Source organism: Mytilus edulis, chromosome 6 (genome assembly GCF_963676685.1).
Source record: "Mytilus edulis chromosome 6, xbMytEdul2.2, whole genome shotgun sequence".
NCBI lineage: Eukaryota > Metazoa > Mollusca > Bivalvia > Mytilida > Mytilidae > Mytilus > Mytilus edulis.
In genome coordinates, this window is record NC_092349.1 from 26206971 (window position 1) to 26234675 (window position 27705).

Consider the following 27705-nt stretch of genomic DNA (forward strand, 5'->3'; position numbering starts at 1 on the left):
ACAGATACATATTGTATTATATATATGTCTCTGTTACCAAGTAAATCACACACAGGCACTTGTTTCTGTCAATGGGGGGTTTACTATCCACACTCGTTTTTTTGTTGCTTTTGCAACATATAATGGAAAATTATAATAGATAAAGATACACTGTACACTTAAAGGGGGCTCGCGGGTCTAAATCATTTTTTAGCTCACCTGGCCCGAAGGGCCAAGTGAGCTTTTCTCATCACTTGGCGTCCGTCGTCGTCCGTCGTCCGTCGGTCGTCGTTGTCGTCCGTCGTCGTTAACTTTTACAAAAATCTTCTCCTCTGAAACTACTGGGCCAAATCAAACCAAACTTGGCCACAATCATCATTGGGGTATCTAGTTTAAAAAATGTGTGGCGTGACCCGGTCAACCAACCAAGATGGCCGCCACGGCTAAAAATAGAACATAGGGGTAAAATGCAGTTTTTGGCTTATAACTCAAAAACCAAAGCATTTAGAGGAAATCTGACATGGGGTAAAAATGTTTATCAGGTCAAGATCTATCTGCCCTGAAATTTTCAGATGAATCGGTCAATCGGTTGTTGGGTTGCTGCCCCTGAATTGGTAATTTTGAGGAAATTTTGCTGTTTTTGGTTATTATCTTGAATATTATTATAGATAGAGATAAACTGTAAACAGCAATAATGTTCAGCAAAGTAAGATCTACAAATAAGTCAACATGACCAAAATGGTCAGTTGACCCGTTTAGGAGTTATTGCCCTTTATAGTCAATTTTTAACCATTTTCCGTTAATTAAAGTAATCTTTTACAAAAATCTTCTCCTCTGAAACTACTAGGCCAAATTAATCCAAACTTGGCCACAATCATCTTTGGGGTATCTAGTTTAAAAAATGTGTGGCGTGACCTGGTCAACCAACCAAGATGGCCGCCACGGCTTAAAATAGAACAAAGGGGTAAAATGCAGTTTTTGGCTTATAACTCAAAAACCAAAGCATTTTGAGGAAATCTGACGGGATAAAAATGTTTATCAGGTCAAGATCTATCTGCCCTGAAATTTTCAGATGAATCAGTCAATCGGTTGTTGGGTTGCTGCCCCTGAATTGGTAATTTTGAGAAAATTTTGCTGTTTTTGGTTATTATCTTGAATATTATTATAGATAGAGATAAACTGTATACAGCAATAATGTTCAGCAAAGTAAGATCTACAAATAAGTCAACATGACCAAAATTGTCAGTTGACCCGTTTAGGAGTTATTGCCCTTTATAGTCAATTTTAACCATTTTTCATAAATTAAATTAATCTTTTACAAAAATCTTCTCCTCTGAAACTACTGGGCCAAATTAATCCAAACTTGGCCACAATCATCTTTGGGGTATCTAGTTTAAAAAATGTGTGGCGTGACCCGGTCAACCAACCAAGATGGCTGCCACCGCTAAAAATAGAACATAGGGGTAAAATGCAGTTTTTGGCTTATAACTCAAAAACCAAAGCATTTTGAGGAAATCTGACATGGGATAAAAATGTTTATCAGGTCAAGTTCTATCTGCCCTGAAATTTTCAGATGAATCGGTCAATCGGTTGTTGGGTTGCTGCCCCTGAATTGGTAATTTTGAGGAAATTTTGCTGTTTTTGGTTATTATCTTGAATATTATTATAGATAGAGATAAATTGTAAACAGCAATAATGTTCAGCAAAGTAAGATCTACAAATAAGTTAACATGACCAAAATGGTCAGTTGACCCCTTTAGGAGTTATTGCCCTTTATAGTCAATCTTTAACCATTTTTCATAAATCTAAGTAATCTTTTACAAAATCTCCACTGAAACTACTAGGCCACAATCATCTTTGGGGTATCTTGTTTGAAAAATGTGTCCGATGACCTGGCCATTCAACCAAGATGGCCGCCACGGCTAAAAATAGAACATAGGGGTAAAATGCAGTTTTTGGCTTATAACTATGAATTCAAAGCATCTAGAGCAAATCTGACAAGAAGTTAAATTGTTAATCAAGTCAATATCTATCTGCCCTGAATTTTTCAGATGAATTGGACAACTGGTTGTTGGGTTGCGGCCCTCCAATTGGTAATTTTTAAAGAAATTTTGCCGTTTTTGGTTATCTTGAATACTATTATAGATAGCGATAAACTGTAAACAGCAATAATGTTCAGCAAAGTAAGATCTACAAATAAGTCAACATGACCTAAATGGTCAATTGACCCCTTAAGGAGTTATTGCCCTTTATAGTCAATTTTTAACAATTTTCATTAATTTGGTAAATATGTAAATTTTTACCAAATATAGTTCTCTGTTACTAATGGGCAAAGTTCATTATAGATATAATTGTAAGAAGCAAAATCGTTCAGTAAAGTAAGAACTTCAAAACACATCACCATCACCAAAATACAATTTTGTCATGAATCCATTTGTGTCCTTTGTTTAATATGCACATAGACCAAGGTGAGCGACACAGGCTCTTTAGAGCCTCTAGTTTTATTTGATATAACAATTCGCTATATTTTTCTATAAATATACTTTATCTTATACTTAATAGAAAAATGAAATAAAAAAATGGGGTCATTGTTCATTTTTTTACACACATAAGGCCGTTAGTTTTCTAGTTTGAATTGTTTTACATTGTCTTATCGGGGCCTTTTATAGCTGACTTTGCGGTATGGGCTTTGCTCATTGTTGAAGGCCGTACGGTGACCTATAGTTGTTAATGTCTTTGTCATTTTGGTCTTTTGTGGATAGTTGTCTCATTGGCAATCATACATGTACCACATCTTCTTTTTTATATCACCGTTCATTTACGCTCACAATCTGCATTTGAAAGAAGCATACATTTTTGTTAATGTCCTTTTTTCTGTTGAACTAATAGGAGAAATAGCGGTAATACAGTCAGGGGTACTACTTGTACAAGTGTATTTTATTTACTTGAAGAAGTAAAAATAAATATACACATATAAGTAAATTTGTAGGATACTTATACAAGTGAATTTTATTTACTTGTATAGGTAAAAAAAAATTGGCTTAGTTATGTCCCTTAGGCATTCAGAATTTTTTACTTGTATAAGTAAAAAAATCATCCTTACTTCTTTTCTTGAATTCTTAAGATTTCTTTGCTCTAATAGAATTTTAAATGGTGTACCCTTACAGATGTCTTTACTTATCATTTAAGTGTAATTTCATGGACAATGAAAATCTTCATAACACTGCTCATTTACAAGCCCCAAAGGAGCAATTTTTGATTGCCTTGCGCAAATATACAAGATCTTTGCTCAATCAGTTTCTTTGATGAATTAATGAGATGAAACATTGAACTTTAATGAAAAAATTTGAGCAAACCTGGAAAAAATCATTAAAGGCATGATTTTACATCTCAAAACTTGAGGATTTTTGTAGGATTGTAAGAAAAATTTACTTATACAAGTAATTTTTTTAGAAAATTAAGGGGAGATTATTCAAACATTATTTATTTACTTATATGTGTAGATTTTTTTTTACTTCTTCAAGTAAATAAAATACACTTGTACAAGTGGTACCCCTGACTGTAATATCAAAATAAAAAAAAGAACTAAATTACAGAAATCGCTTAAATTTTACAATTATTTAGTTTATGTACAGCTTATTCGAAAACAGCCTCGAAGACACCCTCCTTGGTAATGTTCATGAAAGTGCATGATCGTCATCCTACCATGAAATGAAAAAAAGAGCAATGTCTTGTCTCGTAAATTTAAAGCAGACATCACATTATTTTCATTAAGTGATTTTCACTTTCTTGTTTTCAAACTTGTGATAGAGCCTCTTAACAGCACTCTTTATTTTTACCATAAATCATAAATCATATGTATACCTGTCCCATGGCCTTTCTTTTGAAATGAAAGAAAAAAAATGTAGAGATAGCTCGTCTGCATGTCATTGTGTAGCTTCAAATAGAGTCATAAATACTACGAGCACCACCTGACACCAAGAGATATATTGTGTAAAGGAGGATATACTATTATCACACATGACAGGTCTTGCTTAACACTCCCCAAACAAACATGACACAATGCTATTAAAAAAGAAATCTCACACAATCATGCCCTGACTCACCTGATCCAAGTTATAATAATAAAAAATGAGGATGAGGATGTCGGGATGAGGATGATGTCTCCCTATGATTATAAAGAAGTGTGAGTCTTGCATTATGCATTCAAGGATGTACTTTGGCCAGGTTCTGGAATTTCTGTCAGATGTTTAATCTCTGTTTTTTTCCTATGATACAGTGTAAAATATTTTGACCCATAACCATGATGACCCCATTTTTCCTTTCTTAAATATAAGACTTCAATTAATAACTCACAAAAAGTCATTTTAATACCAAAATTTAAGCAGATCTTATATTTCTTTCTTTCCTTTTGTTTGCTTCTTAACTAATGCTCTTCTGAATTATGGTATCAATTTTAAATTCTAGATTATTGTAATTTCACCAAAGTGCATCCTTTTTGCCTTTAAACAACAGTCCACTGAATTCATCATTTGATTTATTGTGATCAGTATTTGAAATTATTAATACTGAAAAATGTTTTCTATGGGTTAGAACTATTTGAATAATTGCATGTCTACAGTTAAATTAAAAATATTTTCAACTAATAAAATCAAATTTAAATCTTTTCCTGAATGATCACCATGTCTTACAGAGTCATGCCTTCATTATTTTCCTCAAAAATCCGCAAACAACTTCAATAACTTGTTAGCTGAAATTCTTGATGATATGTGATAAACTTTATAGAAAATATGACCATCTTGCTGCTCATTTACCTTATCATCATTAAAAAAATGGTGTTTGCGAAGAACAAAATTAGAGTTCAGGAGCGCCCCAGGGTGCAGGATTTTGCACCATTTTTATAAAAAATTCTGGGGGCCTTAAGCGGCCCACAGACACCCTCGCCATGAAGGGCAATGAGCAAGCTCGTCGAGCCGAAAGGGCTACGCCGTCCGCTGTTGCCTGCTACTTTTATTATTTAACCTCCTACTTTAAATCTTATTGACAACCCTGAATTGTGCTGTTGGTTGTTCTTAGCTGTTTTATGGTCGGGTTGTTGTCTCTTTGACACATTCCCCAATTTCAATTCTCAATTTTAATTGTATATTTGTGAATAGAAAATTAAAGGTATAATGAAAATCTATTGCAATAGATTAATTTTATTTTTATCGCACAATGTGGTTAGGCCTAAAAAAAAAAGATATGTGTTTCCGGTAACATCATTTTGAAAAATAGTGTCGGTAGGTCGGAATTCTTTTTTTTTTGACATCGTAAATGAAATCCGGAAAATTATCATTGTTTTTCCAAGTCCAGATCCGTAATTAGTTTCAAAAACCGGAAGTGTGCCATTTGCAATGTTTTTGAAGCACCTGCTGTGCAAATTTCGTGGATTTTAACCTATTTGGAATACCTTTTGACATTAATAAAATGTTTTACTGGCTTTCTATGCAAGTAAAAGCAAGAGAGAAAAAATATTATGTCATCTATCAGAACCCTGTGTCAAAAAACGGGGTCGGTTGATACAATTTTTTTTTTTTTTGAAGATCCAATAAAAAAGTTAGGGTCGGGGCTAAAAAACAGGGTCGGTCGGGTTACCAGAAACATCGATCTTTTTTTCTCAGCCTTATATTTTTTTCCTGTAATTTTGAACATTTTCAATACAAAAGTCTCTCTAATACTGGAGTAACCTCTGCAGTGTAGCAGCATGCGCTGTTCATTTTCAATTTCACCTTTACAGATTTCACAAATTCTTTGATCTCTAGGCACTTTTCAATATCCTCCACTTTCAATGGCAAGGTTATGAGCACTAACTCTTAATTTACACAATGATGATCGATTCTGATCTATTTCTCAAAGCATCAACATAACCTGCCCGTTCACTTATTTTGAAAACGCTCTGGAAAAATGTTAATTTTGAGGATGCTGAAATATTTGCATGTTGTTCCTGAAAACCCTGATCAATTAATCAAACTGGTTATTATTTATTAATTTGTTAACATTTATATGAGCGAGTATTCGAGAGAGGATTATTTTATTAAACAATTTTCCCAGGTTCAAAGTAATGGTTATTATCCTCTGTAATTACCAGGGTAACCTTTACTTCCCTTTTTATGTAGAAGTACATGTATTGAAAATGATTCGTTCCAAGCCGTTTTTTTAAAATAAAGTTAAATAGCTTTTGTAATTGTTTTGTTAAGACTGATATTCCATTTTTCAACATTTCATTTGAAATAATTCAGTAGAGCTAGCTCGGTGCTTTTCCCATTTTTTAGGGACTTAATTGTCTTTACAATCTCACTTGTTTTAATGTGTTCCTGAAAGTCATTTGTCCTGTCATGCCTGTTGTTTTTTTGAAAATCATCAAAATTAATAATAATTTTTGAGAATTTTTTCTTAAAATGGATTAAAACTCTGGTCGGTTTTGTTTAGTTTTTTGTCAACCTGCAACTTTTGTTGCACAAAGCTCGACATAGGGAAAGTGATCCGGCGGCGGCGGCGGTGTAAGCTAACTTCTTAAAAGCTTTATATTTTAGAAGGTGGAAGACCTGGATGCTTCATACTTTGTATATAGATACCTCATGTTACGAAGTTTCCGTCAGTAACATGTCCAATGTCCTTGACCTCATTTTCATGGTTCAGTGACCACTTGAAAAAAAAAGTTCAAATTTTTTGTAATGTTGAATTCTCTCTTATTATAAGTAATAGGATAACTATATTTGATATGTGCGTACCTTGCAAGGTCCTCATGTCTGTCAGACAGTTTTCACTTGACCTCGACCTCATTTCATGGATCAGTGAACAAGGTTAAGTTTTCGTGGTCAAGTCCATATCTCAGATACTATAAGCAATAGGGCTAGTATATTCGGTGTATGGAAGGACTGTAAGGTGTACATGTCCAACTGGCAGGTGTCATCTGACCTTGACCTCATTTTCATGGTTCAGTGGTTATAGTTAAATTTTTGTGTTTTGGTCTGTTTTTCTCATACCATATGCAATAGGTCTACTATATTTGTTGTATGGAATGATTGTTAAGTGTACATGTCTAGCATGTCTAGCGGGCAGATGTCATGTGACCTTGACCTCATTTTCATGGTTCAGTGGTCAAAGTTAAGTTTTTGAGTTTTGGTCTTTTTATCTAATGCTATATGCCATAGGTCAACTATATTTGGTGTATGGAAATATTTTATGATCTTTATGTCAGTCGAGCAGGTTTTATATAACCGTGACCTCATTTTCACAGTTCATTGCACAGTGTTAAGTTTTTGTGTTTTGGTCTATTTTTCTTAAACTATAAGTAATGTGTCAACTATATATGTTGTATAGAAGCATTGTTAGCTGTACCTGTCTGCCTGGCATGGTTCATCTGACCTGGACCTCTTTTTCATGGTTCATTGGTCTTTGTTTAGTTATCTTGGTTAATGTTAAGTTTTTGTGACAGTTGTAATAAAGCTTAGCTTTATACTTAGGACTATCAACATAATATCAATGATTAGTATAGAAGGCGAGACATTTCAGCGTGTGCACTCTTGTTTAAAAAGAGTTTATAATACCCCTTGTAAATATTACAGTTATGGAAAATGGCCTCGCTAGTGCTCTCACATGTACAATTCTTGCCAGATTTTTATAAAACTTGTACTACATGTACTATAGGTTAATATAAGCAATATTTTGGACAAGTACTATAATGGTTGACTATAATCATGATAATCATGATAATAGATAAGATAGGTAGATAGGTAAATAATTACATATATATAAGATCTACAAAAAAAAACAACAATGAAATTCAAACCATCAGGTGACTCCTTAGGCCAACAAAAAATATATGTCTGTTTCCTGCTGCCAAGGCAAAAAAATCAGGGGTCGGTAGGTCAGGATTTTTTTTTTTATTTTTTTTTATTATTATTTTTGCACTCCCTGTCTGATTTGCAGATGCTTATATGTCATGTTTGGTTAGGGTCCTGTACCCTAAAATCATTTAATCTCTTTACAGAAGCTTTAATTGAATAATCCTCCCAGTGCGGACATTTTTTAAACCTTAATTGTAGCACATTTTTTTTCTGGAATTGAATAAAAAGATCTAGGGTCGGGGGCTTTGAGTCAGGGTCGGTCGGGAAACAGGAAACAGACATATTTTTTTTTGACCTTACAGGAGTTATTGCCCTTCAAATTTTATTTTTGAGTTATTTGTAAATTTTTGCCTTCTATCTTGAAAACTATAATTCATTTTGTAATTATAGATAATTAGATAAGTATAATTTGTAAACAAAAGTTATCAACAATACAACATGTACAAGGCCTATACAAAAGAATTATATATATATATAGAAACTGTTATCCTCAAAAATGATTGGTATATATATAAGAATGCCAATATGACAAACTATTGGCTGACCCCTTATCATGCTTTATATAAAAGACAATTTTTTTTCTAACTTTTAAGTTCTTGACGTTTATTTTAATTTTGGAATCGATAGTATATAGGGAGAAACTAAAAAGATAAAAAAACTCAGCAATACAAGGTCAACAAGAAAGCGATTTTAGTCATGCATTAAATTGTAGTCTACAATGTTGGAGAAAGATCATTTTTCATGTTTCCCATAGCTCCAGTTGAGTGACCAAGACTCTTAAGAGCCCCCAGTTCTCCATGGCATTGTCAGACTCTCTGAAGCCTTATGAGTATTGAATATATCCCCTTGCTATCTTCCGCCTTTTAATCTTAAAAATACTGTTTTGTTCATTCATTGTCTAACATGCATTACATGTCTAATTTAATATACATAATGTAATTCTATTTATTACGTATTATGCACTCTTGGTACAGTTGTTTGTTCTGTGTTTTGGAATAACACCAATATTTCAAACACAAAAATTTACTCCTTCAATTGATATTTAACATGTTTAATGTAGTAACTTTAACAAAACAGCCAATCACAGTGGGGAAAAAAATTATGTGTGTGAAAGAGGAAAAGAATATTTCATTCATCATGTTCATACCTTTCTTATATTTCAGTTTTGAATAAACACAAAGTTAAACTACAAAAGAATTACATGATGTTTGTCCATGGTGTTGACTCCAAAACAGACATAGCTGACCACCTGTATCAGTCTGATGTTTTAAGTGCTGAAGAAAAAGAGGAAATTTGTAATTCTTCACTCACTCAACAGGAAAGTAATAGACTTTTATACAACAAATTGATTCGCAAAGGTGGAGATGCATACAAACACCTTCTTGAAGCTGTTAGACACGGAGAATACCACGATGTTGCTTCAGAAATGGAGAAGACAGAATTGTCAGATCAAGAAATACAATTGTGTCAAATAGGTAATTATAGCAGATTCTGAAATTAATTTTGTACCTGATTTACTTAGATGATTCCAATATAATTCATAAATTTTACATAATTATAAAATTATTATAAAAACTGCCCATTTTTTTATACATCAAACTTTTTGAAGATCAAAGCATAGTGTATGTATTGAGAGGCGGAATTTAAGGGGGAAGGGGACCAGCCCCTACTCCCCCCTTTTGTGAGAAAAAATTGGTTGATTATTTAGGGAATCACTGAAGCATGACTGGAGTAGGCCCCCCTCTCAGGCAGTCAGTGCCCCCTCCCATTATATTAATCGGATACATAATATGCTAAAAAAAAAGTATCCAATTCAACAAAAAAACAGACACATTTTCATCAATATATGTTTAACAGTAAGATGAATGATCTAGTGTTGGAAACAAACATATTGCTAAATCAGAAAAGAGACAGGAACTATTAAAAACTGGTTTTTGGTTATTGTTGAGTCTGCGACTTCTGTTGCAGAAAGCTTGACTGTTGACATAGGGATAGTGATCCGGCGGCAGCGGCGTTAGCTAACTTCTTAAATAAAAGCTTAATATTTCAGAAAGTAAAAGACCTGGATCCTTCCTACTTTGTATATAGATGCCTTATGTTACGAAGTTTCCACATGTCATATGTCAAATGTCCTTGACCTCAATTTCATGGTTCAGTGACTACTGGAAAAAAAAGTTAAGAATTTTAGTATTCTTAATTTCTCTCTTAATATGAGTAATAGTATAACTATACAGAGCTCCAGATAAGCTGCGTATTTGAGTGATCACGCAATAAAAATAATAAAAAACCCAATGCAATTGCCCATTGCAGGGTTCAATAACCCAATTATTTCAAAGGAAAACCCAATTATATGCCCAAACAATGAGTTCTCAACCCTTTAATTGGCGTACTGTTTGCGTTATTTACCCTTATCTGTTTACAGTCGTCGCGTAAATCTATGTTTATAATATTTATAATTGGAAATTTCCTTTCGTTCTAAAAATACATGAAATAGATCCCTGCATCAAGTAGCAGAATAGCCTGGTATCTGGCCCAATCTAGCTGCGCGTCGTAAGGGCCAGGTGGGGAACAAATACCATGTGATCGATTCAGTGCCAGTTGACTCTGAATCTAAAGTGAGGCTGAATAAATATTTGCATAAATTTGATGTTTGATGTAAACATGGTAAACCAGCAAAATTGAAATCCAATTCACACCTTGGTTATTGTGAAATCTTAAACTTTTAACTTTCTCACCAGGCGATTGCTGATAAGAATTAGCCCTTTTCTGCTGACTAATTATCACCATACTAATAATAAGATATGATAACACTATACATCAATTAATAAAGAAAAATATTACAGTCTAATTTTTACTAATTGATGTTAAACAAACATTGCGCGACAAAATTAGTATTAACCAATCATTAACAGGCAGTATATTGCTACACGCCTGGCTATACTGACAAGATTAGCCAGGACCCCCGGCTAGTAGCAGAAATGGGTCCCTGTTGGAGTTTTCCGTTGCTCAATAGGTACACATGTTTTTGAAAATATTTCTGTCTTCTCTGCGTTTATCCAATTAGCGTGTGTCATCTAGTCATATTTTTTTTGCATTGCTCGAGATTTATCATAACATACATTGAATTAAAACGAAAGTGAATGTCCGGTAAAAATATTAAATAGAAGCATGTTTTCGGCTTCTTTTGAAAAGCTGAGGGAAAGTTATGATAACAAGACTCAGCCAGTGTTTTAGGAAGCGTCCATCGAAAGCACGGGCGTGTGTGCGTACCTTCTTACGAGAACGTTGCTAATAAACACGGGGTTTTGTCAAAAAGGAAATCAGTTGGAAAAAGTGAAAGGCCAAATCAATTATGACATGATAAAGCATGAGAAACCAAAAGTTCTAATAAGGCCTAAAATAAAATATTGTTTGTTTCCCCAATCCCGACCGACCCTGCAAAAACGATCCTACTCATAAAATTTAATTGTCCAAACTTAGTCAAATATTATTTTATTCATTTCCGATTTTCATGCTTACCAGATCAACCGGCATTGTTCCAGCTTTTAGGAAAAAATAAAATTATTTCCCTACCTACCTACCCACACCTGGCTTGGCAGGGTAGGGATTGGGGAAACAAACAATATATTAATTTAGGCCTAAAAGATAACTAAACCCAGATTTATATAAATTGAATAAACCAATATCATTCAAGTATAATTAGAGTTTATGTAGTATTTTTGTTTTCATTTTACGGTTAATTAATGAATACACACACAGTCACTGCGGTCTCAGAATTTATTATATAAAGGTGTAAGACGAGTGCCTGTGAATACACATATATATCTGTTTTTGTGAGAAAATACAAAACTGGCAGAAGGTTTGGAACGGGACACTAATTAAACCTACAATTGCTCCTCCGTGAATAAACCAAATAAAACAGCTAGCAAATAACCCTAACCCTAACCCTAAACCAAATAAAACAGCTAAACAAAGAAAGAAACATATTTAAGATGGAAAAAAATCTGAAGTTGATATTGCCTAAATATTCAATATTGTGTTGATGAAAAAAACCAATACATTCAGGAGCTTGGTGGTGAAAAACCCAATTTGATATTAACATGAGGGGTGAATTGGAATTGATAATGCAATTAAAAAACTTTATCACCCAATTATATAAGAAAATGGTGGGTAAAAAAACCCAATTTGTGAATTCTTATCTGGAGCTCTGTGACTATATTTGGTACATGTATGTGCGTTCCTTGCAAGGTCCTCATGTTCGTCAGACAGTTTTCACTTGACCTCGACCTCATTGAATGGATCAGTGAACAAGGTTAAGTTTTCGTAGTCCATTTCTCTGATACTATATGCAATAGGTCTACTATATTTGGTGTTTGGAATGATTGTAAGGTGTACATGTCCAACTGGCAGGTGTCATCTGACCTTGACCTCATTTTCATGGTTCAGTGGTTAAATTAAGCTTTTGTGTTTTGGTCTGTGTTTCTTACACTGTATACAATAGGTCAACTATATCATGTATATTTGGTGTATGAACATATTTTACGAAATGCGCATCTGGTGCAGGAAAATTGGTACCGTTAATTTAATTACTACCACTGGGTCGATGCCTCTGCTGGTGGACTATTAGTCCCCGAGGGTATCACCACCCCAGTAGCCAGTACTTCGGTACTGGCATGAAAATACGGATTTTTGTGTTATTAAAATTTGCTGTTACAAAATGATAGAACTTATTATAAATTAAGGAATGTATCTCCCTCATGCAAAGCTCTGATTCCTTTCACGGATTTGGCTAATCTTTTTGGACCTTTTGGATTATAGCTCTTCATCTTTTATATAAGCTTTGGATTTCAAATATTTTGGCCACGAGCATCACTGAGGAGACATGTATTGTCGAAATGCGCATCTGGTGCAGGAAAATTGGTACCGTTAATTTAATTACGATTTACATGTCAGTTTGGCATGTTTTATTTGACCTCAACCTCATTTTTACGTTTCATTGCTCAATGTTAAGTTGTTTTTATGCCCCACCTACGATAGTAGAGGGGCATTATGTTTTCTGGTCTGTGCGTCCATTCGTCCGTCCGTCTGTCTGTCTGTCTGTCTGTTCGTTCGTCCGTTCGTTCGTCCGTCTGTCCCGCTTCAGGTTACAGTTTTTGGTCAAGGTAGTTTTTGATGAAGTTCAAGTCCAATCAAACTTGAAACTTAGTACACATGTTCCTTATGATATGATCTTTCTAATTTTAAAGCCAAATTAAACTTTTGACCCCAATTTCACGGTCCACTGAACATAGAAAATGAAAGTGCATGTTTCAGGTTATAGCTTTTGGTCGAGGTAGTTTTTGATGAAGTTGAAGTACACTTAGTACACATGTTCCCTATGATATTATCTTTCTAATTTTAATGCCTAATTATATTTTTTATCCAATTTCACGGTCCATTGAACATGGAAAATGATAATGGGAGTGGGGCATCCGTGTACTTTGGACACATTCTTGTTTTTGGTCTGTTCTTCTTGTACCTTAAGCAATAGGTCAACTATATATGGTGTATGAAATGATTGTAAGGTGTATATGTCTGTCTGGAAATTATTATCTGACCATAACCTCATTTTCCTGGTTCATTGGTCAATCTTAAGTTTTCCTGGTTAAGTTTGTTTCTTAGACACTGTATGCAATAGGTCAACTATATTTAAAGCATGTAATGATTGTAAGGTGTACATGTCTGTCTGGCAGGGTAAATCTGACCTTGACTTCATTTTCATGGTTCATTGATCAATGTTTTCCTTGTTAAGTTTGTTTCTTAGATAATATGTGTGATATGTCAACTATATTTAAAGCATATTTGGTGTATGGAATGATTGCAAGGTGTACATGTATTTCCAGTTTGGTTTATCTGACCTTGACCTCATTTCCTTGGATCTTATTAAGTTTATGTGATAGTCATAGTTGAGCTTTATATTTAGCACTATAAACATAAAATTAATGGTTAGTCAAGAAGGAGAGTCATTTCATTCTGTGCACTCTTGTATTTATAATTTTCTGGAAAGTCCGTTTAAAATCAAGGACAAATAATTATATTGAATTTGAAAGGACAAGTTATGTTTTATACCCCCACTTAAAAAAAATAGTGGGGGTATACTGTTTTACCTCTGTCTGTCCGTCTGTCTGTCCCTCCATCCATCCATCCGTCAGTCTGTTCGTCCGTCCCATGAACATTTTTCATCGCATCTTTCTAAGGAACTACATTACAAGGATTTCTGAAATTTGGTTTCAAGGTTTATATGAGTCAGCTATAGATGTATAGCGTGTGATGTGTTTTCAGATTCATCACTCAACAACTTCCTGTTTACCTTATACTTTTAGCGGGGCGGGGGTATCATTTGTGAGCAGTAGCTCACAGATTCACTTGTTTTTTTTCCAAGCAAATAAGTCCCGTGACCCCCTTATTTTATTTGATATTTTGAAGGTATTTTGAAAAGCAATCACCTCATTGAATTTAAAAAAAATCTATTGTTTGTTGTTTCCTCAATAAAAAGAATTAAGTTGCCCCAATATTACACTTATAACCATGATAACTGTGATTTCGTAAATTTCAATGTATTTTAACAAAAAAATATGGTCCCAAATTTTCAGTTTTTTATACTAAATTTTGAAAGTTCCTTGACAAAGAAGTATTACAGAAGAATAAGAAAAATTTATTGGCCAATATTTAGACACCCCGTCTATCTTAACTGCTAATAGTAATTTATTAATTCTTTCTTCATGTTCGTCAGTTGTGTTCAATTTGTTAAATCTTCAATTTTGTAAAATTATTGATAAAAAAATGACTGGCGATTTAAATATTGTTTCTTCTTTACCTTTATCATGTTTATGACAAAATTATTTTGTACAAATTGTTAAGTGATAGAAATATTTAGACTGAAACATCTAGGCAGTTTGTCTTGTTTCAGGAATGAAGAAACTCAAAGACAGACATGACAAAAGAGGTAACCATATATAATATAATATAGTTCACTGAACTTCTGGCAAGACTGAAAGATGTATATTTTTTTCAAATTGATGTTAATTGTTTTATAGCAGTTTTACTCTTAGTGTGATTATCTACAGCCATTTTTAGTCCCTTACTGAAGAAGTCGAAAGGGACTTTAGATTTGCACTCCATCCGTCTGTCTGTCTGTCTGTCCATCCGTCAGTCAAATCAGTTTTTGCTTAGTTTACGTGTATTAGTTTGTGATTAGGTCAGTTTAAGGAGAACCGCAAGTGGAAGGTCAATGATATTTGGTATGCAGTTGTATAAGCATTTGCATATCTCATTGCCATGGAGATCATTTGGCCTAACCCCCTCAGTCATGGTCTATTGACTGAAACTTTTACTTATAAAAAGAAGATGTGGTGGGATTGCCCATGAGACAACTCTTCACAAGAGATCAAATAACACAGAGATTAACAACTATAGGTCACCGTATGGCCTTCAACAATGAACAAAGCCCATACCATTAAGTCAGCTAAAGAAGGCCCGGAAATGACAATTCAAACGAGAAAACTAACAGCCTAATTTAAGTACAAAAAAATGAATGAAAAACAAACATGACAAATATGTAACACAAACGACAACCACTGAATAGAAAACATGTATTAGTTTGTCATTAGGTTAGTTCAAAGGAAACCATTAGTGGTAGGCCAATGTTAATTGGTATACAATTGAATAAACATTCACACATCTCATTTCCAATGAGAATATGTGCCCTGCCCCTCATACATCGTCTGTTGACTTTGAAACTTTTGCTTAGTTTACATGTATTAGTTGATGAACCGCTTAATACTGTTAAGTCAATGATATTTGGTATGCAAATTATTGGCATTTTCAAGTCTCATATTTCCATGGAGATTAAAAAGCCCCACCATCTCATTATGGTTCATGGACTTGGACACTTTTACATAGTTTACAAGTTAATGTTTGTGTTTATGTTTGTTTTAAGGGAAGGACTTATGATAAGTCGATGGTATTTGGCATGCAGTTGTATTAGTATTGGCACATCTCATTTCTATGGAGATTGTTTTAAAAGCCATGTACCTTCAGTCATGGTTCATTAACTTTGAATGTTTGCATAACTTCTATGAAAACGTACTGCTATGTTAATTTCAACATTTACAGTATCAAAATTACAAAAAGACGAGAAAACTATCCGCCAGAAACTAAATGACATAAAAATATAGGTCACCATACAGCCTTCAACAATGAGCAAAATCCATACCTCAAAGTAAGCTATTAGCGGCACTGGAATGACAAATATGAAACAATTCTAACAAGACAACTTACAGCCTGATTAATGTATGAAATTAGTACACAGCAATCAATTACAATCCCTGAATTGCAGGCTCCTGACTTTGGGCATGAACATACATAATGTGGCATGGTTAAACATGTGTACCAGTGTCAAACCCTCCCTTAACTTGTGACAGTGATGTTACAGTACAGCAAAAGAACAGAAAATAAAAATCAGTTAAAAGGGCTTATCTTCGTATTTCTATTAACTCACCAGATCAATACAAAACACAACAGACAACAAGTTCAAATCTGAGAGAACCATGTTCATAGTTTGTTGTTTTTATATTTTTAGATATTCTGATGGATCACGATGAAGTTATTCCTAAACATATACTTGGTAAGTTTATTGATGTAGAACATTGGAATGTCACTTAATGATCTATAACAAGGCATCTTAAGTACATAGAACTGGAAAATACATATGTTTAGATTGATAAGGGCTCGTATCAAGGATACATGCGCTTTATACATGTTATACTTTCACTTTGTCTGTCCATCTATAAAAATGTGCAGGCGGTGTAAGTTTTCTAGTTTGTATTTATCGACTACTTTTATACTGCTTGTATTTTGACTAAAAGGTAGAATCTAAATTATTTGCATGTTACAGTTCATTTATGGTCATTTCAGAAATCTGTGACACCGACTTAAAAACATGCAGAAAACGTGCTTTGGAATAATAAACTCGGCACTTATTAATTTTATGAAGAAAACTATAACAAACATAGTACATGTAGCATGAACATATAGAATTTCTGATAAAAATTACTACTAAACACGAAAAATGTCACAACAATGATAATTAATAACATACTTGTCAGGATAGAGTATTTTTCTTAAGGGGTTATACCACCATTGATATTCTCCTTTTAGTCTTTGTTTAACTGGCATTTAACAGTATGTGCCTTTTATTTAAGTAAAGCAATTTTACCATTTAACCTTAAATTAGTTCATCAGTGAAAATTTCAAACCACATTTCCTTGCATAAAAGAAAAAAACCATCATCTTAAGTTTTTAAAATATTTTATTAGAAAACTGCATAAAAAAAAAGGTGCTTAAAAACACCCGAGATACATGAACATGATGAAATTGGATGTCACATACTTTATTTTTGTGGTATTACATCTTGAAACTTAAAATCGAAAGTTAATTTATTGAATTCCATTTTTTACAGAGCAGTTCAAAAAACGCTTGGAACAGTGGAAAAAGGATGATAAACAGTTTGTAAGCACTGAAGTAGAGAAACATGTAATGCAAAAAATTTTGACACAAAGTTCAGTTACCCTGGTTGGAAATTCTGGCACTGGAAAAAGTTTTCTTTCTAAACATATTGCCCTCATAATGAAGACACATGGCTATACTATAATTCCATGTAGTAAACCTAAAGATATTGGAAGATGGTTTAAACATGGGAGGAAAACTTTGTTTGTCTTTGATGACGTCTGTGGCAGATATACTCTTAATCAACAAATTTACACTGACTGGAAACAAAGACTTGATCATATAAAATCTCTTCTCGTAGACAAATGTTGTAAAATCATCTCTACATGTAGATTGGAGGTTTACAAAGATGAACTATTTAGCAATCTCTCTATTTTCAAAATGTGTAACATTGATTTAAGTTCAAAAGAATTCAAACTAAGTGCTGCTGAAAAATTGGCTTTAGCTGAAGTGTACTTTAAGGAAAATACTGATGAAGTAAAGTTATTGCCAGAAAAATATGACTTTTTCCCACTGTTATGTAGTTTATATGATAAACAGAACCTCCAGAAAAATGTAAGCATTACCTCTTTTTTTAGCAATCCTTTTGAAGTTTTCGAAGATCAAGTTGTACAAATGTACAGAGAAAGTGATGCTGGTAAGATGCAGTATTGTAGCTTAGTCCTTTGTGTCATGTTTAACAACACATTAACAGAAGAAAACTTGTCACCAAAAGATAAGAAGATAGGAGCAATGATAGAAGATTTACTAGAAGAATGTGAACTGAATAAAGGAACATCCATCAAACGTTTAAAGAAATCCCTTGAAACACTTGAAGGTACATATGTGGTCAAGGAGGGTACTACATACAAAATAATTCACGATAAATTGTTTGATTTCCTTGCCAAATACTTCGGGGAGAAGATGATACAGATTTTCATTGATCATGCTAATACTGGTTTCATTAAAGAGAGATTTCTTTGGAAGATAACAGATAACATGGGCACAGAAATAGAGTTTGTAATAAGAATACCTGATAAACATATTAATAGATATATAGAAAGAATGATGAAAGCCTGGGAGAACGGTTATATATACAGTGTATGTCATAACAGAAATATGAATTCTACTTTATTTACTGAAAACTTGGTAACACGTTTAAACCAACTTGATCTATCAAAACAACAAGAACTTGTTTCTACTAAAGATATTCACAGTAAAGATATAGCACTAAGTGGAAGTTGTTATATAGGTACAGTTGACCTTGTTAAATGGTTGATCAGTAGGAATAGTGATGTTAATTATTGTAGAGAGGATGGGTGGTTTCCTTTATTATGGGCTAGTCAGGAAGGACATATTAATGTTGTTAAAGAACTGTTACAACATTCAGCTGATGTCAATAAGTGTGACAATAATGGTGTATCACCTCTGTATATAGCAAGTGAGAATGGACATGTTGATGTTGTTAAAGAACTGTTACAGTATTCAGCTGATGTCAATAAGTGTGACAATAATGATGTATCACCTCTGTCTATAGCAAGTAATAATGGACATGTTGATGTTGTTAAAGAACTGTTACAACATTCAGCTGATGTCAATAAGTGTAACAATATTAATGGTGCATCACCTCTGTATATAGCAAGTCAGAATGGACATGTTAATGTTGTTAAAGAACTGATACAACATTCAGCTGATGTCAATACGTGTACCAATGATGATGTATCACCTCTGTGTATAGCAAGTCAGGAAGGACATGTTGATGTTGTTAAAGAACTGTTACAACATTCAGCTGATGTCAATAAATGTACGAATGATGGCACCACACCATTACAGATTGCTTGTTATACCAACATGATAGAGGTTGTACGTGTACTTCTTCAGTGTGATGATGTTGAAATTGATCTCTGTGATGATGATGGATGTTCCTCACTTTATATAGCAAGTCAGGAAGGACATGTTGATGTTGTTAAAGAACTGTTACAACATTCAGCTGATGTCAATAAATGTGACTTTAAAGGTAAAAATCCCCTGAAAGTAGCACAGGAGCAAGGACATATAGAAATAGAATCATTGTTGAAAGAAAAAGGAGCAAATCAACATTGATGTCAAACTGATCAATGCTAGTGGAGGATATTTTTTATTGTTTGTATTTGGACAAATTCATACATTATAATTCATTTATTCAAAACCTCGTATAGCTGAAATTAGTTTATAGTTTGAAGTATCGGCACTAGTCAATACTTCCATTAACCTTTAGCTATTTTGTTTTTTTTTATTTATTGTATTGTTGGGTTGCTGCCTATATTAACAAATCTCTTTTTAAGCATATATACATATCTTGTTTTTCTGTACAATTGGTAAGATTTTAGTGAAAATACAGTTAAATCAGATAAGGTTACTAACTCTTGGCTTGTTTTTCAATTAACATGATTAAAAAAATACAGCAAATTATTTGGAATTGAAAGCATTTAAAGAAAGACCAGCAGTGTGCAAGATAGTTGCACACCCTCTAAAAACAGAGCCGGATGGATATGCAAAAAACAATTATATAGATAAATCACAAAGGTTGTGTTGGATAAAGTTGAAGATGACGAACATTGTATATATGTGAATGTCCTCGTTATACATGTTATAATCTCTTGAACAAATAGTTCTATAATATCATTTGTAAAAGTGTCAAAACGTCAAACTCAAATGCCAATTTCAAATTGTCTTTTTATTCAAGAAAACCTAGACATGCTAGAGGTATTAAAAATTATTGGAATGTACATGATGTATATATTAATGAATGTCTTGAAATCAGAAAACTCTCAATTTTGTACAGATATGTTTATATGTAACCCATTAGGAATATTTGCCTGTTAATATTATATATTCATGATATTATCTGTTTAATTACTTGATGTTTGTACACATGCTTATGGCTCTGGATTGGCTGTGACTTAAGATCTTTACATTTAGTTGATTATATTCATATTTGTATATGATTGTCAACAACATGTCTGTCAATTATGAAAAATCATGGTATTAAACTACTTTAATCTTCATTAGCTATTTAATTGGAATAAAGATATCTTATCTTATCTTAATATCTTGTACATAAAAAAGCAGATGGTTTACAATGTCTTTTTTACTTCTGAGTTTATATCTCCATGATAATAAGTACTAGGATCAATAGTGCTGAAAGTAGCGTTAAACACCAATCAAATCAAATCATACCTCCATGACTATAAGTACTAGGATCAATAGTGCTGAAAATGGCGTTAAACACCAATCAAATCAAATCATATCTCCATGACTATAAGTACTGCAACAGGAGAGAACGACCATTAGACATACAACAGGAGAGAACGACCAGTAGACATACAACAGGAGAGAACCACCATTAGACATACAACAGGAGAGAACGACCAGTAGACATACAACAGGAGAGAACCACCATTAGACATACAACAGGAGAGAACCACCATTAGACATACAACACGAGAGAACCACCATTAGACATACAACACGAGAGAACCACCATTAGACATACAACAGGAGAGAACAACCATTAGACATACAACAGGAGAGAACGACCATTAGACATACAACAGGAGGGAACGACCATTAGACATACAACAGGAGAGAACGACTAGTAGACATACAACAGGAGAGAACCACCATTAGACATACAACAGGAGAGAACGACCATTAGACATACAACAGGAGAGAACCACCATTAGACATACAACAGACAGGAGAGAACGACTAGTAGACATACAACAGGAGAGAACCACCATTAGACATACAACAGGAGAGAACGACCATTAGACATACAACAGGAGAGAACCACCATTAGACATACAACAGGAGAGAACGACCATTAGACATACAACACGAGAGAACCACCATTAGACATACAACACGAGAGAACCACCATTAGACATACAACAGGAGAGAACAACCATTAGACATACAACAGGAGAGAACGACCATTAGACATACAACAGGAGGGAACCACCATTAGACATACAACAGGAGAGAACGACTAGTAGACATACAACAGGAGAGAACCACCATTAGACATACAACAGGAGAGAACGACCATTAGACATACAACAGGAGAGAACGACCATTAGACATACAACAGGAGGGAACGACCATTAGACATACAACAGGAGAGAACGACTAGTAGACATACAACAGGAGAGAACCACCATTAGACATACAACAGGAGAGAACCACCATTAGACATACAACAGGAGAGAACGACCAGTAGACATACAACAGGAGAGAACGACCATTAGACATACAACAGGAGAGAACGACCATTAGACATACAACACGAGAGAACCACCATTAGACATACAACAGACAGGAGAGAACTACCATTAGACATGCAACAGGAGAGAACGACCATTAGACATGCAACAGGAGAGAACGACCATTAGACATACAACAGGAGAGAACCACCATTAGACATACAACAGGAGAGAACGACCGTTAGACATACAACAGGAGAGAACGACCATTAGACATGCAACAGGAGAGAACGACCATTAGACATGCAACAGGAGAGAACGACCATTGGACATGCAACAGGAGAGAACGACCATTAGACATACAACACGAGAGAACCACCATTAGACAAACAACAGGAGAGAACGACCATTAGACATACAACAGGAGAGAACGACTATTAGACATGCAACAGGAGAGAACGACCATTAGACATACAACACGAGAGAACCACCATTAGACATACAACAGGAGAGAACGACCATTAGACATACAACTGGAGAGAACGACCATTAGACATGCAACACGAGAGAACCACCATTAGACATACAACAGGAGAGAACGACCATTAGACATACAACAGGAGACAACGGCCATAACACATAAAACAAAAAAAAAGAGATCATTACACATAAAACAAATGAAACAGCCTTTACATACATATGTACAATAGGAAAAACAACATTATACATAGAAACAAGAGGAAACAGTCATTACATATAACACAAGAGAACACGGCAATTACACAGGCAACAGGTGAACATGGCCATTAAACATAAAAAAAAGGAAACGACTATTACACGTAAAAAAGAGAATACAGTCATTATACATAAAACAGGGGGAAATGGTCATTACACATGCAATAAGAGAGAACGGCCATTAGACATAAAAAAAAAAGAGAAAACGGCCATTACACACACAACAGGAGAAAACGGCCATTACTAATGCAAAAAAGAGAAACCAGCCATTACATAAAAAAAATATGGCCATTATACATACAACAGGATAATACGGTCATTACACAGGCAACAGGTGAAAATGGCCATTACACATGAACAAAAGAAAACGACTATTACTCATAAAAAAAGTGAATACGGTCATTACACATAAAATAGGAGAGAACGGCCATTAGACATATAGCAGGAGAAAACGGATATTACACAAAAGAAAGATAATTTGACCATTACACATGCAATAGGAGAAAACGGTCATTACTCGTACAACACAAGGAAACGGCCATTACACATGAAAAAGAGAATATGAACATTTTACATACAACAGGAGAAAGCTGTCATTACGCATGCAAAAGTAATCAACGATTGCACATAAAACGAGAGGAAACGGCAAGTACACATACAATAAGAGGAAACGACAATAATACATAAAACATGAGAAAAACGGCCATCTACCCCCCCCCCCCCCCCACCAAAGAAAAAAAATATACAGAAATTATACATAAAACAAGAGAAAACGGCCATAACACATAAAACAAAAGAATACGGCTATAACACATAAAACAGGAGAATATGACATAACACATGCAACAGGTGAAAACGGTCATTACATATAAAACAAGAGGAAACGGCCATCACACGTAAAAGAGATAATACGGCCATAACACATAAAACACGGGGAAAGTTTAACGGTCATTACACAGGCAAAAGGAGATAACGGCCATTAAACATACAACAGGAGAAAACGGCCATTACAACTGCAACAGGAGAAAACGGCCATTACTCATAAAACATGTGAACACGGCCATTACACATGCATCAGGAGAAAATGGCAATTACACATAAAACAAGGGAAAACGGCCATTAGACTTAAAACAGGTGACAACGGCCATAACACATAGAACAAGAGAATACGGCCCTTACAATGCAACAGATGAAAACGGCCATTAGACTAAAAACAGGTGACAACGGCCATTACACACAAAACATGAAAATACGGACATTACACATATATCAGGAGAAAACGGCCAGTACGCATAAAACAAGAAGACACGGCAATTACACATAACACAAGAAGAAACAATCATTACACATAAAACAGGAGGAAACGGCAATTATACATTAAACAATACTATACGGCAATAACACGATCAACAGGTGAAAATTGCCATTAGACATCAACCAAGAAAATACAGTCAATTCACATTAAACAAGAGGAAACGGCCATTACACATAACAAACAGAATACGGCCATTACACATACAATAGGACAAAACGGCCATTACACATAAATTAAGAGGAAACAGCCATTGCATAAAAATAGAGAATATGGACATTATACATATAACAAGAGAAAACAGTCATTACACATGAAAGAGTAATAAACGGCCATTAGGTATAAAACAAGAGAAAACGGCCATTACGCAAAAACAGGTGACAACGGCCATTACAACTATAACAAGAGGAAACGGCCATTACACATAAAACAGGAGAAAACGGCCATTACACATGCAACGAGAGAAAATGATAATTTTACAAAGAACAAGAAAACGGCCCCCAATAAGAAAAAACGGCCCTTAGACACCCCCAATAGGAAAAAACGGCCCTTAGACATACAAAAGGAGAAAACGGCCAAAATACATAAAACAGAGAAAACGGCAATAACACATGCAACAAGAGAAAACGGTCACTACTCATAAAACAGGAGGAAACGACCATTACATATGCAAAAGAGAAAATGGACATTATACATATAACAGGAGAAAATGATGTATGTACTCATAAAACAAGAGAAAACAGCCATAACACCAACAAAAATATGGCCATTATACATATAACAGGAGAAAAAGATCATTACACATGTTACAGGAGAAAACAGCAATTACACATAAAAAAAGAGTAAATGGCCATTACTTATAAAAAAGAGAATATGGCCATTACACTTGCAAGAGGAGAAAACGGTCACTACTTATAAAACAAAAGAAAACGGCCATAACACACAAAACAAAGGAATACAACCATTACACATCAAATTTAATCATTGCACATTCAACAGATGAAAACGGCCATTACACATAAACAAATGAAACGGCCATCAACCGTTAAAAAGAAGACAGGGCCATGACACATAAAACAGGGGGAAATGGTCATTACACATGCAATAGGAGAGAATTGCCATTAGACATACAACAGGAGAAAACGACCAGTTCATAGAAAAAAGAGAAAACGGCGATTACACCTGCAACAGGAGAAAACGGCCATTACACATAAAACAAGTGCACACGGCCATTACACATGCAACAAGAGAATATGGCAATTACAAATCAAACAAGAGAATCAGCCATTAGACATAAGACAGATGATAACGGCCATTACACATAGAACAAAAAAAATACGGCCATTACACATAAGACAATAGAATACAGCCCTTACACATGCAACGGATGAAAACGACCATTAAACATCAACCATGAAAATACAGCCGTTCACATCAAAAAGAGAATACGATCATTACACATATAACAGGAGAAAACGGCTAGTACACATGAAAACAAGAAGAAACGGCAATTACACATAACACAAAAAGAAACAACCATTACATATAAAACAAGAGAAAACGGCCATCACACATGCAACAGGAGAAAACGATCACTTGTCTACTCATAAAACAGGAGGAAACAGCAAATACATATAAAAAAGAGAATATGGACATTATACATATAACAGGAGAAAATGATGTATGTACTCATAAAACAATAGAAAACAGCCATTACACCAACAACAAAAAAAAGGCCATAATACATATAACAGGAGAAAATGATCATTACACATGCAACAGGAGAAAACAGCCATTACACATAAAAAAGAGAAAATGGCCATTACTAATAAAAAAAGAGAATATGGCCATTACACTTGCAAGAGGAGAAAACGGTCACTACTCTTAAAACAAGAGAAAACGGCCATAACACACAAAACAAAAGAATACAACCATTACTTATAAAACAAGAAAATTTAATCATTGCACATGCAACAGATGAAAACGGCCATTACACATAAACAAAGGGAAACGGCCATCAACCGTAAAACAGAGAATATGGCCATTACACATAAAACAGGGGGAAACAGTCATTACACATGCAATAGGCGAGAACAGCCATTAGACTTAAAACAAGTGAACACGGCCATTACACATGCAACAAGATAAAAATGGCAATTACAAATCAAACAAGAGAATCGGCCATTAGACATAAAAGAGGTGATAACGGCCATTACACATAAAACAATACTATACGGCAATAACACGATCAAGAGGTGAAAATTGCCGTTAGACATCAACCAAGAAAATACAGTCAATTCACATAAAACAAGAGGAAACGGCCATTACACATAACAAAGAGAATACGGCCATTACACATGCAATAGGACAAAACGGCCATTACACATATATTAGGAGGAAACAGCCATTGCATAAAAATAGAGAATATGGACATCATACATATAACAAGAGATAACAGTCATTACATATGAAAGAGTAATAAACGGCCATTAGGTATAAAAAAAGAGAAAACGGCCATTACGCAAAAACAGGTGACAACGGCCATTACAACTATAACAAGAGGAAACGGCCATTACACATAAAACAGGAGAAAACGGCCATTACACATGCAACGAGAGAAAATGATAATTTTACAAAGAACAGGAGAAAACATAACACATCAACAGGAGAGAATGGCCATTAAACATACAAAAATAGAAAACGGCAATTACATATAAAACGAGATGAAACAACCATTACACATAAAACAGGAGAGTACGACCATTACTCATCAAACAAGGGAATACGGCCATTACACACACAACGGGTGAAAACGGCAATTACACATACAACAAAACGAAACGGCCATTACATGTACGACAGGAAAAACAGCCATTACACATAAAACACGAGGCAACTGCCATTACATATAGCACAAGAGAACACGGCCATAACACAGGCAACAGGTGAAAATGGCCATTACACATAAACAAGAGAAAACGACTATTACACGTAAAACAAGAGAAACGGTCATTACACATCCAATAGGAAAAAAACGGCCCTTAGACATACAAAAGGAGAAACCGGCCAAAATACATAAAACAGAGAAAACGGCATTAACACATGCAACAGGAGAAAACGGTCACTCCTCATAAAACAGGAGGAAACGACCATTACATATGCAAAAGAGAAAATGGACATTATAAAATTGAGAATGGAAATGGGGAATGTGTCAAAGAGACAACAACCCGCCCAAATAAAAAACAACAGCAGAGGGTCACAAACAGGTCTTTAATGTATCGAGAAATTGCCGCACCCGGAGGCGTCCTTCAGCTGGCCCCTAAACAAATATATACTAGTCCAGTGATAATGAACGCCATACTAATTTCCAAATTGTACACAAGAAACTAAAATTAAAATAATACAAGACTAGCAAAGGCCAGAGGCTCCTGACTTGGGACAGGCGCATAAATGCGGCGGGGTTAAACATGTTTGTGAGATCTCAACCCTCCCCCTATACCTCTAACCAATGTAGTAAAGTAAACGCATAACAATACGCACATTAAAATTCAGTTCAAGAGAAATCCGAGTCTGATGTCAAGAGATGTAACCAAAGAAAATAAACAAAATGACAATAATACATAAATAACAACAGACTACTAGCAGTTAACTGACATGCCAGCTCCAGACTTCAATTAAACTGACTGAAAGATTGTGATTTCATCATATGAACACCAGGCACAATCCTTCCCGTTAGGGGTTTAGTATCATACCATCATAACATATATGAGAAGAACATAACCCGTGTCATGCCAACAACTGTTTTTAGAATAAATGTGTTTAGTTCTATGGTCATACATATAACAGGAGAAAATGATGTATGTACTCATAAAACAAGAGAAAACAGCCATTACACCAACAAAAATATGGCCATTATACATATAACAGGAGAAAATGATCATTGCACATGTTACAGGAGAAAACAGCCATTACACATAAAAAAGAGAAAATGTCCATTACTAATAAAAAAGAGAATATGGCC

At 34.5% G+C, this 27705-nt stretch overlaps 2 protein-coding genes across 2 annotated transcripts in view; both read left to right on the top strand.

Annotated features, from left to right (window-relative positions):
• Positions 1–16571, top strand: part of LOC139526315 (uncharacterized) — a 37497-nt gene extending 20926 nt beyond the window's left edge. The window contains exons 5-7 of the mRNA XM_071321447.1: positions 9032–9343; positions 14818–14853; positions 16489–16571. Of these exons, the coding sequence (XP_071177548.1) occupies positions 9032–9343; positions 14818–14853; positions 16489–16571 (431 nt within the window). The remainder of the gene's footprint in view (positions 1–9031; positions 9344–14817; positions 14854–16488) is intronic.
• An 803-nt stretch (positions 16572–17374) lies between these two features.
• LOC139526316 (putative ankyrin repeat protein RBE_0220) lies at positions 17375–19496 on the top strand. The gene has a single exon (XM_071321448.1). It carries the CDS (start codon positions 17445–17447, stop codon positions 19494–19496), a length of 2052 nt encoding a protein of 683 aa, XP_071177549.1. The 5' UTR covers positions 17375–17444.
• The last annotated feature ends 8209 nt before the right edge of the window (positions 19497–27705 follow it).

What these genes read in the sequence shown, in the direction of transcription:
- LOC139526316 (XM_071321448.1), top strand. Translation starts at nt 17,445, where the DNA reads ATGCAAAAAATTTTGACACAAAGTTCAGTTACCCTGGTTGGAAATTCT.